This window comes from Mycteria americana, chromosome 4 (assembly GCF_035582795.1).
Source record: "Mycteria americana isolate JAX WOST 10 ecotype Jacksonville Zoo and Gardens chromosome 4, USCA_MyAme_1.0, whole genome shotgun sequence".
In the NCBI taxonomy this organism is placed as follows: Eukaryota; Metazoa; Chordata; class Aves; order Ciconiiformes; family Ciconiidae; genus Mycteria; species Mycteria americana.
In genome coordinates, this window is record NC_134368.1 from 74,417,188 (window position 1) to 74,430,048 (window position 12,861).

The following is a 12,861-nucleotide window of genomic DNA, read 5'->3' on the forward strand; positions in this document are numbered from 1 at the left end:
GCAGACAAACTAGGGTTAGAATATCTGTTTGAATACGCTTTTCACAACTCCATTGCTACTTTTCATCTGGAGTAAGGGTCACCTTACTGTCCTGGTACTGTAAAGCATCAAGTTAAGTATATAGAGAAAAAGCAGGGTATAATTTAATACGTGAGATTTGCCTTCAGGTAGGCCATAGGATGTAAATGGTATGTGGGGGTTATTCCAGCTCTCTGTACAAGGCTAATTCTTGTCTTCATTTAAGTTAAACATATGACCGAAATACTCTTCCGCAGGTGGAACTGAAATCTGTATCGCTCAATAATGGCACACATAAATCTCTTGCCATTAGAGTTTTTGGTTTGCTGTTGATTCCCAGTTCACTGTCCATGACTGTCCTTTTCATTCAAATTCTTTACCCTCTTTTTTGTCTTTTTCCCATATTTCCCATATTGACTTATTTGTAATTTTCCTATTCTTTTATGCACACTGGTGAAACAGGAAGAGAAGGCACAGGTATTAAAATACAGTGATACTGGGTACTCTTGTAAGGCACATTTTAGTTAAGATCTCAGAAGCAATGCTTCAAAGTTATATTACAAACAGCAGAAATGCTTTTTAGCTAGAGATCTGGAAAACATTCAAAGTTTATTAAAACCTCTGTTTAAACAGATAGATAGTAGGTGTGCCTATCATAGTAGGCTGAATTTTTGCTTTTATATACTGAAAACTCATAGATACTTTAGGCAGGAGGGAAAGGAAGTAGACACCACAACTCTTTAGGAAAATCAGGTCCTGAACTTGGCAAACCTTTAGCTGATTTTGTCACATATTTGCAGCTTTAAAATGATTTGGCCTTTGGAACAGCCAAAATAAGTGTCCTTTAATCACTTCCAACCTATTAACAGATGGGCGAACAGCTTTTATAAATGGGGCATACAAAATACTCCAATATCAGCCAAAACTAATTAGTAGCATTATCTGAACCGAAATTTGTAAGTGATGGAATATATATTAATGCAGATAAACTGTTGGTTTGATAGAAATTCCTTTTGAAACATCGTGCTTGGTATTTGTTCTGCTCTAGTATGTTCTAAACACACATTGAATAAAACCCACTTTTTTTTCTGTTTAGCTATTTTCTTCTATTACAACAACAAGTTTTCCTGTAAAAGTTATCATTAGAGATAATGTAACTGAGAGAAATCACATTAAGCAAGAGGTAGTTTAGTATGCATTTTTTGTGGCATGTAAGAGAAAGAACAGTGTAACTTGAACACAAGCTTAAAATAAATTAATCTTTAAGAACAGCACAAAATACTGATATAAGACATTATTTATACAGCAGTGCCAGAGCGTATTAAATATATCTTTACACAGCACTATTAATCAGAATATGTAAATTGCATGAAATTAAATTGTGAGGTTATAAAAAAAATTGCTACATGTATAATTCAGTAGGAAGAGCCATTTAATGCATTGCCATCAGATCTGCAGCATGAATTTGATTTTACAAAGACATCTGTAGTGCAGACAGCTGCTGTACCTAAGTGAGGATTTGATTGTACACTTGATCTTTCAAACAGCCATTTGTCCGTATCTTTCATATCATTTTTATTATCATGGATCTAAAAAAGAATGTAATGGTTACAAAATCAGAATTGTTCTGAAATACATTTTCATTTAAAAAATTTAAAATTTGTTGATTTTAGGAGGGCTTTCTCTCCTTCCGTCCAAGTGCCCTGCCTTCCCCAAATAACCTACCTCTGCCTCAACTTTCATAGTGATTTGAGGATCTTGCTTGAAAAGTCAAACTATATCTAGAATCTGAAATAAATCTGAAAACAATGTTAAGAAAACATTTCAAACTTTTCTTCCTGTAAGACAGCACAATGGGACCTGCCCTCCCAACATAGATAATTGCCTCTGATAAAATTTTTCTCAACATTTGGAAAAAAAAATCTATAGAAATACTGTGTTTATTCTATATAACCATGTATCTAATAAGTCAGGTAGTTCCTGTCCTGTCCATCTGACATAATGTTGTTCCTTGGTCTTCGAAGACAGTGGATTTGATCAGTCCAGAGATGTAGCCCTTGGATATCCTCATGCTTGGCACATTCTCATGTCTCAGAGTAGATAGGCATCACCTGCAAACTGGCTAGACCTGTCTAGAAACAGTTGTGGTGATGAGTCCACTCATTCCCTCTGCGACCTATGAAACTGCAATTTCTTTGAAACCCTACAAGCAAATTACAATGCTACTGTTCTCTGATAGAATCACTGGGGAAAATAAAAAATGCACAGCCTCTGCTGGTATGGAGCTGAATTAAGCTGATAGAGGGTTCAATTCTTTGTTCAGTGGGAAAGGTTAGAGGGTGTACCAGATTATAAGCGAGTGGTGAAACTGTGGTCCCATACTGTGAGGTTATACGAAATACCTGGAAGATTTTTTAGCCAGTTGAGAGATCAAGATTGATGGAACAGATTTGTCTTTGTGGCATAGAGTGGAATGATGAATAAGTGCAAATGATATTTTTAATTATAAGAAGATGGTCTGATGAGAAATCCTGCAGGCTCTTGGCTAGAGGGAGAAAGTGCTACAGAATAACAGAAAAAAAAACCAGTTTGAAATTCATCATCTAAGTTATTTGTTTTTTTTTTTAAAAAAACCCAATATATTATAACCTCAAGAACAAAAACAAACAAAAAAACCAGCAAAAGACAAGATTTTGAGAAATACTCATATCTCAATTTCTCAAGCATTTTATCTGACTAGCACCTTGCTTAATTAAGACCAGGCATCAAAAACCATTTTCCTCTCAATTCAATGATATTTCAAGCAGATTGGTTTAGTCTTGGCACAATCTGGATGTGATAAGTAAAATTACAACTGACTTTACAGCACACAGCTACTTATGACCTTAACTATAAAATGACTATTTCTATTCACAATCGTACCTTCAGAAAAAAAGAACGGTCTAAATGTGGTCGATGAAAAATCCTCAGCTATGTTTTGGTTTACTTTTCTGCCAGTTACACTGGCATTTTGATTATTTATCATATATATTTTGATCATTTCCTCAGTTGGGACATAGTCAAATAATCACACAGGAGGACTGTAGAGATGAAACTTTGGAAAGTTCCTTTCTACTCATTCTGTATCAAGACAAAGTTGAGAGCTTTCAGGGTTTTAAAATTACTTTTAGTAATTTTACTGTAGAAAATACATGTACAATTCAGGTTATTGCATATCTTGGCTTTTCTGGTGTTTCTGCTATCTTGTTTTGACAGGAAAATCTCCAGTACAGACATTCCTGGTGTATTCTTATGAAAAGGATAGGTTTCAATACTTTTCTATGTTCTTGTAAAATCTTTTTTTGAGGGGGGAAATTTCCTGGCAACTTTAATGAATACACATTAATAAAATCCATAGAAGTTAGCATTTGGATGGAAGAGAAATTTAAAGGTTTCAGTGTGTCTATCTGCTGTAGTTCATGTTATCAGTTCAATTGTAAGAGCTGGTAGGTAAGTTATTTTTTTGGTCTTACTCAAATTATTTTTTTTTTAATAGTGTATTTTCACACAAAATATGACTTTTTGTGTTCTCCATTTTGTAAAAAACTGTACAGTTGAATAGGAATTCAAAATGTTAACAATGTTTAAAATAATAACTTAATCCTTATAGCTTACAAAGCCATGGGCATTGTGCAGATCTATGCAGCTGCAGCAGAACAGTTGGCAAGCAGATTTGGATGCTAATTCTGTAATTGTAGATGGTAAATGACCAACAGTTCCTTTTCAATCTTTTCAAGCTATTCATGTAAATAAAAGGATTCTATGTGATTCTGTAATTATTTTAGGTGCACATTACAATTGTCTTCTAGAATTTTGATTCATAGTTCAAGCATTTGTCCACCAAGCTGAAAAACAAATCTTCTGTACTTCAATTTCTAGTGACAAACGCCATGACCTTCAAACTCAGAAGAAGGTGAAGAAAAATGTAACTCGCCTGGACGTCTTTGAAGCTTCTCCTGATAGTAGAAAGCATCCTAACAGTAGAGAAGTACTTAAAGCAGTCATTTGCATTCAAAGATATGTGAGAGGGTGGATTGAAAACAGGGCATTCAAGAGAGTAAAGATTAAGGTAATGTCTTGATCATTTAATCCATGTACCACTTATATTCTAGTAGTGTAAGAATTCTTGATTATTACTATTTGCTATGAAAAAAACCCCATGCTCAGCTAGTCTGTGTCATGGCTGTTCTGCACCTTCAAAGTTAGGGAGAATTCAGCAATAGCAACTGTTCTGCTGGGACCCACTTCCATCGCTTGATCTCAGGAAAGCTCTCTATTAGTTTTTAGAAGAGAATGGCCTGTGTGACATTTGATTCCTCTGCCTTCAGAGAGTCTTGGTGTACATGCATATTGTACCGTTAATTCTGGGGCTTGCAGTTTTTCAGGTAGAGAAACAGGCTGTAACTAACAGACTGTTTATTGCACTCTTCTTCTCCCACTCTGTTTTAAGCTTCAATTACTGGGAAAAAAAAAAAAAAACATGGATTCTATAGTATAATGACTGTTTTTCATGTTTGTCATCTAGTATTGCTAAATGAGATGCCAGTTCCTGAGAAATGACATACTAGAATGCCATAATATGCACTTTTGCCTTCCATCTCAGAGTTTATACCAAGTTAAAAGACTTTATGCACATTGCAGGTTGAGTGCTAAGGGAGGCTGCATAACTTCAGTTAAGATATCATTTTTCTGGTGATGTCTAAGCCTCCTATCTAAGAAGTATACCATAAGAAAACTTGTACCTAATTCAAATAAGTGGGTCAAGTAGGAACTAAGTCATCCGTTAAACAATCTATTTTATTAGTTTTCCAGAATCCTAAAATAGGGTAATAAAAATCAGGTCATATTATATGGTAATCATCAACCTTTAAAAATATTCCTTTGCTTTATATACTGAAGGAGAGGGAGGTTTTGCTGCTGATGTAATTAATGATGAGGTGAGACAGCATTTCTTGATATCTCCTCCTGGGCTGTAGAAAACAAATATGTATTTTTCCTCCTATGACATACTTTTAATCAAAAAAATGAATGTTGAACACAGTTTCTCACCTTGCCAAGTTTCACTGTTCCACTTTTCCTCTGCTGAGATACAGAACCTTGTCTTTCCCCCAAGACTCTGATTATGTGCAGATAGTATTTCACATAGTTCCTGATCTACTTGTGTAATTTGGGACAAAATGTGTTTATCCCAAAATAGTTTTATCCAATAGGTTTATTGAATCACCTTTGGAAAGGATCATCCCTTATCAGCACTATGGAGTAATTGTTTTTCCGTATCTGTCCATATAAGTTTACAGGAATGGAATTTGTTCTTGCTTTCTTTTAAGATTTTCTTATATGCTGCACACCTCTTAGTTCCACCTCCTCATCTTTTTCTTTAGTCACCCTTCACTTATTTCTTACAGCAGTGAAAGTAAAACATATCTGTAATTACAGTCTACAAGTCATGGACCATCCCTACAAGCAGTGGTAAGGTACTACTGTAAAATGATAGCCCACATTAAATGTTGAGCTGGTGTTTTGGATCTCTCTACACCACTTCAGTATTTTGAATTAGAGGAGTGGATGGACAAGAAGAAATGTAAGTCATCCCATTTTTAAATAGAATTATCTTTTATTTCAATTTCAGTGGTCTGTCTATTCTTAAGTAATATTCCATGTCTGCAACACAATTATTTTAAAGTGATTTTTGGTGCAAGGAAGATTTCATGTCTCCATACGCACAGCTGCATTTCTAAGATGTCATTCTGGCACTGCAGAACTGTAGGGTTTAGCCTGGATAAAGAGATTCTCCTGGTCACTTGATGAGGAGATTAATTATTAACTATTACCATTATTTTCTCTCTTGCATGCTGCACTTTGTGATTTGTGTCATTGTGTTGCGGTTCTTAAACTGTAACTGTGTTAACTGTTAAATGATGGGCAGTGTCACAAACTGTCAGGAACGAGGATTTGTAATGAGATAGTAGGTGAGAAAGTGCAAAACTGCCTATCATAATTTCTTAACACTTTATCCTTTTCATTCATTCTTGCCAAGATTTTTTTTCCTAGTATTATTGCCCTATTGTATTTTTGAGGGATTGTGTGGAAAATGAACAGCACTTAAACATCTCCCATAATGAAATAACTAACTTGTATGTTTAGAGAGCCTCTTTAAAGAAGATACCTTTGCAGATTTTTTTGAGCGATCCATGTATTATATATTTTATTCATGGAACTAGTTTTTATACCTGCTTTTGTTTCCCCTGTTTCCTCATCAGTTTGATGGCTCACTGTACAGTCAAGCAAGTGTGGTAGAGACGATAGATGTTGTTGTTCAGCTGTATGGTAGAAAATTCATGGACGCCCACAGTAGAATAAACAGCAATGGTCAGGAGAAGCGTAAATAACAATAGCTTGAAGGCATAATCAAGAAGACACAGACACAAGGCCTGCTTCTGATACGTAAACAGAGAAGTGTTGAAAGAAGAGGAAATAGTTACCAAATTGATACCAAAACTGCCTGTTCCTTAGCTCCAGATGCTCTGCTCACTGCCTTCTGCATTCTTCTGAATGTTTCTATTTGTGTAGTCCTTATCACCCCAAGGATTATAGGAAGATATTAAGGAAAATAAAAAGCAGTTTAAACTGCAAAATTTAATCTAAACTTCCTTTTTGTCTGATCCATTGCCTTTCAAATTCGTCTTCAGATAAGAGGTGGCCATCTCATCACAGAGGATATTTAAGATTAGATGAGTGCGTACACTAGAAAGCAGCTTTCCTGATGGGAAAAAACTGAGAAAAAGAGAATTAGTATGAGTTTTCAACCATGCATCAAAACACAATACTGCAAGTTGGGCTTAGGTGACCATTTCCATACCTAAGGGTTAGAAATGTACTGCTTTTTTTTTCTTCTCTCCTTTAAACAGGCATTAGCATTTCAGAGAAAAAAAAATGTACCACTGATTAAATACTGGAATTAGGTTCTAATTGATTCTTACGCCGTTTGAGCTTGATAACGTATTAATTGTTTATATCTTGATTCCCATTTCCATTCAGTCCTTTAATTCTGCATTCATAAAGCTTTATACTTCAGTATAAAGTAGGAAGATTGTAATACTTAATTTGAACATATTCAGTGGGTAGACTTTGAGTTCCCTCCGAGTATCTTACTGATGCAAATCATGTAATCTGAAGATTCACGGTATAGTCTCAGTTTTGAATTCTAAATTCTATAATCAGGTCTTATATTCATAACATCACATAGGAAAAAAAAATATGAAAAAAAAAAAATATAATTTGATTTTCCCCATATGTTAGAAAAAATATCAATAAAAGTAATTAATTCCTAAAACATAACCCATATCTTCCTAAAAAGGTATCCTCCTAGACTGCATAACTCATAACATACTTCCTAAGTATGAGGAAGTTTGAAAAGTTTGTACTACTCTTCATATTGTAATGAAATGCTGGTTGATGGTTGAGTCACTGATGCTTTAATAGGAAGTCTTAAATTTATACCTTCAAAACTTCTTTGTTTGTAGATGTAATAAGATGTTGCAGCCCGATGTATTGTCTTTTTTTGTTGTTTTGTCTTTATGGCCTTCAAAGATTAGAGTGCAAACTCGCCTTAAAAGGCAGATGCTGCTTTTCTGAAATATTAAATTGACATTAATTTGCTCTGCTTTGATGAAGACAGAAAGACATGTTATAGATGCTCATGCATAACATAGAGTGTAATGTGATCTATTGCTGTTAACCCTTACAGGAAAACTGGTGGTTTTGTTAATTAGTAGTAAATCAGCTAGACTAGTATCCTCTGTCTCTCAGGGAGGAAGATTTGTAGAATTGCACCAATCCTGCAAAAATCTGTGAGCTAGGTAAGTCAGCTGAAATGTTCTGTGAACATGAAAGTATAGGAACTGTGAAGTTTTTTATTTTTAACCTGTACTTTTCCTTCCCTGAGCAGTACAAAATAAATCACAAAACACCTATCTCTGAGTTAGTTTCTTTGATTGAACCCATTTTATTTAATATATTAAATTTATCAAGAAAATAATTGACTGTTAGCCTACCGGTGTAAGTCCTCCTTGTTCTTTTTTTAAGTAGCTGCGGCAAGGCATTTATGGGCATTTCCAGTACAGTAATGCTGGGGACAATGTCTTGCACTCTGAGTTTTCCCCTTGCCTTTTACCCTAGGGGGAGCAGTTTAATATACTGCTTTACGTAGGTTGAGCTTATCTGCCAAGTAAAAAAGAGTATTAACCATTATAATTATCTACTTACCTCGACCTCTTTCTACCAGCCTAGTTCTGCAAAGTCCATCACCTTTCCATATTGAGAAATTCTAATATGGGCAAGAGATGTTTTTCAGCCTAGCTGCTCCCTTTTGCATTCAATAAGGATGATGTGTGAGTTTCACCTTACTGCAAGAGTAAGTCAGCAGCAAACTACCCCATCATATGACCTCTTCATAGGCCTAAGTTTTCATGCAAAGTTTATCAAGCATATTAAGTTGATTCTGAAGAAAATATCTCTAAAAAAGAAGAAAAGATTCTGAAGAAAATATTTCAAAAAAAAAGTCAGTGCCTAATAACTTACTGTAAATATATGTATGACGGAAGCTTCTCTTCTTCAGTTTATAAAACAATGTTTTCCAAGGGAGAGTTTGACAAAAAGATGGACAGAAATTATGTGCCTTAATTTTTGAGAGACTGTGGATGTTCAATACCTGCTAGTGGAATACAGTGTGTCTTCCAGCTGGTCTGTCCAGGTAAGTGGTTTCTTATAAATGCTTTGCAATGGTACAAAATTTCAACTGCAGATGCTGCAGGCTTTGGGGTTTTGGTTTGTTTGTTTCTTTCCTTGCATGGGTAAAGAAGCTACTATTCCTAAAAGCATAATCAGGATAAACGCTACCTGATCTTGATGATCTTTTTTAAAATGGAGCATTTTATCATTATACTTGAAATAAAGTACATTTTCTGGACTTCCGCTGTGCCTAACAATGCTGGAATATAATCCCATACTATCTTGGGATACACTTAAGAGGGTGTAGAGCAATTTTGTGGCAGGTCTGCACTTGCAGATGTCTCCCCCTTTGTAAAGTCAGTGGTGCTTGCCTTCCAACATCCTTAAACAACTCAGCCCAACAAACTTGTTGACAAATAAGATGTCACAAGGCACAAATCAAGATAACCTGTACTGTAAATAGGAGGGAGATCACTCCCCTTTAAAAATAGAAAGAAAAATGTAACTGGTTAAGCCCTTCAAATAAATCTGGAGTCTCATCTTCCTTCTGGCTTTTCTTTTTCCCAGGGCCATCAGTGGAGGAGCCTGCAATTCTCTGCTCTTAGTGCAGAGCAGCAGCAGCAGCTCCTGGGTGAGCATTATGGAGGCAGCCTCTCTGGGCACCTCACAAGTTGAAGTGGGAGATGCCACTTGCAATTTCTCCTGGAGCACACTTTTGTAGCACACTTTTGGTTTGTACTGACATATGTAGGTGCTGTGAACCAAAGCTGGTCTAAACATGAGTTTATATTACTTCTGTGTCTTCCTAAGTTTGACAGTCATCACAACTGGGAGATTCTTGTGGACAGTGATTTTCTTTGGAGGTTATGGTTAATTTTATGTATCAGCAATTCCAAAGAATCCTTTTAAAGTACAACTTTATTTAGAGAAACCCATATTTAATTGATGCTTTTGATTTGTTAATGACCTACATGTGGTTTCTTTTTATCATAATTTTTTGTATGCTTTCTTCCAGCCAGCTCTCTGTTCAAGCTGTATCTTTGAGAAGGTGGGCTCCTTGAGTGTCTGACCACACATCATACTTGCACATAATCTGCTTCTTAGTGTTGGCTCCTAGTAAATGCAATTAATTTCTCATGGAAAATCATGTATTACATGTCATTTAGGTCACATTCCTAAGACAGTGTGAATAAGACCAGGTATTTTTAGTCATTTGCTCAGTCCCCATCACTATGGTAACAGGAGATTTTGTGACTGTGAGACAGATTTCTGTCTTATATCCTAGATTTGGGAGACTATTGCTACTTTTCACTGTGTTCACAGACAGACTAGGAAACGTTCATGCTTCCCTACTCATTATTTAATTTTTTAGAGTCTCTTAGCTATGAAGTGTTATCAAGGCTTGTTCGGCCATTTGAGGCAGTGTGTAGGCTTCTTATTCATTTTGAGTTCAAAACTCTTCCAAATTATGAATGTGTAAATGATGAATAATTGCTGAAACATGGAGATGTGCCTGTGTCTAAAGGGCACCCATAAAATGATTTCTAACATGGAAGCATTTTGAATAAATGGCACTTATCTGTAAAGTTCCCTCTCTTTCTCAATTTTATAATACAAATGTCATTATTTCTGAAGATAAGTTATTAACAGAGTATAACCTTGCTAAATTGCCTGGGAGAGACACTGCAACTGGTTGAATGTTTTGAATTGCTGAATACTGATTTGATGCAACTGTCTTCTGTGCCAGTGCAGAGCATACCATACCATCAGACTGCCTATTCAGGACTGGAAAGATAAGGGGAAGGGGGGGTGTATGAGTCTGGGCAGAACGGTGGAGACATGTACTGATAATCACTGTACTGGGCTTTTTTGGGTGAACATTGCATCCTGTATGGCCATGTGACCGATCCATGGAAGGTTAAAACAAGAAAAGGGACCCTGTTCCTGTGGCTATTTAGTCTGAGCACAGGGAAAAAAAAAAAAGAGTCAGATTTTCTCTTGAAAATTCTTTCATCTCATTTTACTCTTACTGTTGTCTTTTTTTTTTTTAATGAATCTAAACATTGCTGAAAAAACAGGGCCTGTGAAATTAAGTGCCCAGATGTTAAATGTCCTGTCACTTTTCCATTTCCAGTAATGAAATGATGAGTACAGTCTTTGGCTAACAATAAGTTAGGCAGGAAAAGCTTGAAGACTTTTTATTTTACGTGTTCTCTTGAGAGTTTTAATTACATCAGTCGTACATAACTACAAATCTGATTTGTATGGGATCTGCTTATTTGATGTAAAAGTTAGAATTGAAGATAAGATGGTAAAATTATCAGAATAAAACATGAATATTTGTAGCAAAGTGCTAATATTCATCATTATATAACAAAGAGCTTGCTGTCAAAATAGGAAAGAAGACTCTCCATTATGAAATACCTACAAAATATAGAAATATTAGGTGGAATACTGTTTCGAGTCTCTGTGTTTATACAAGCAAAGCTAATAAAGTAATTTGACCAAGCAAGACTGTAGTAATGACACTGTCAGGAACTAAAGAAGGCATTGGTACCTGGAGCAGACTTATGGGTGCTGAATGGAGGCTTATACAGAAAAACATGTTTGTGATTTCCTTTTGAAATCTGCTTTTAACTTCTGGGGAACAAAGTGAGCTTCCTTTAGGTCAAATGAATTTAACAGCAGATGATTCTCTAGATGTATCTATACATATCTTGTTCCCCACAGTGTGAGGAAAAATAAGTGACTGCGTTACTAGCTAACACATTGCTCACTGAGGAGTTAGGAACTGACTGGAAATAATTGCATGGTTTTCTATCAGTGGTGAGGTTTAGCTGCTGGTTTCAAGAAAAAGCCAATTAAAATTAAGGTCATAGTGCAGTGATTTTTAGATTTCATACACAAGTAATGACGCTATTTAATCATATTTCAAATCAATTCGTGCTGCTACTTCATTCTGCTATTGAAAAGCAGAATGCCATCCACTATGCAGTCAGGAGAAAACTTCAGTGCAACACTGCTGTACTTCATTTGAATAAAATAGGAAAAATAGAGGTAATGAATGAATCAATTTTGGCCATATGCTTTGAAGTATCCATTGAAATTATACCTAATTATTATGAAAAATACGTCTTTAAATATTTTTCAGAAAGCAGTATTGTAGCCTATGTTTAAATTTACTTTTTTTCTCTGATTGATTTGAAGTGCTACATGTTCTGTTCAGGTAAATATTTACATTGAGTTCAGATGAACTATGCATGCATGTAGATTAGATACTGGGACTGCTAGCTATTTTGCTTCTAGATTTGCTGAAAAGTCCAGCAGTAATATCTTGTTATTTAATGTATTCTGCAGTCCCTGGAATTACTGCTATTGATGCTGGTTGAGACTGGGCTAGGTAAATCATTGTGAGATGATCCTGGTATCTGTTGTTAAAGCAAACTGTTCACAGTTGCAGCATCCTGATAATTGGAGTATTTTCAAATAAAATGTAAACACAGTAAGGATTTTCTCTGCAATTGGCCCTTCTGAGCTGCGTCTGCTAAAACCCAGATTTTTCCATTTTTGTATTTGTGATCTTGATAACTAGGTTTGTATTTATACAAAATATCCAGTGTTTAGGCTAAGGTTATGAAATATTCCATATTCTACTTGAATTTGAATCATTGCCTATAAGCCATCTCAATTTATATCAGCCTTGCCTCGTGGCTGGTTGTTCTATATTTGCAGGGAGGTAGTAACCATGTCTTCATTTAAGTACAGAAGTGTCCAGAATTTTCATATATTTAAATTTTCATATATAGTAGTGGAAGGTAAGGTTTTTTACAGGAGCTTTTAGGTTGCAGACTGGTCTGGCTTGATTTGAAACAACAAATGATAGTGCAAAACAATGAACTCTTAACAGACATGTCAAAGCAATGTGTCTTCATTAAAGTCAATGCCAATTCCCTTTCAAGCTGCAGACAGGGAGGGGAGATGCAGGAGGTCCCTGGGGAATGCTTCTTTGCATGAAGCTAATAAAGGGTAGTAGAGCAGTCCCGCACTGCCCTTGTCACAACCTGTGGTGCAGAG

General features: G+C 35.6%; 1 protein-coding gene across 1 annotated transcript in view; it reads left to right on the forward strand.

Annotated features, from left to right (window-relative positions):
- The window catches only part of IQCM (IQ motif containing M), a 107,490-nt gene that overhangs the window by 38,227 nt on the left and 56,402 nt on the right, over positions 1–12,861 (forward strand). Inside the window, 3 exon segments of the mRNA XM_075500518.1 lie at positions 3,937–4,126; positions 5,494–5,638; positions 8,675–8,809. Coding sequence (XP_075356633.1) covers positions 3,937–4,126; positions 5,494–5,638; positions 8,675–8,809 — 470 coding nt within the window.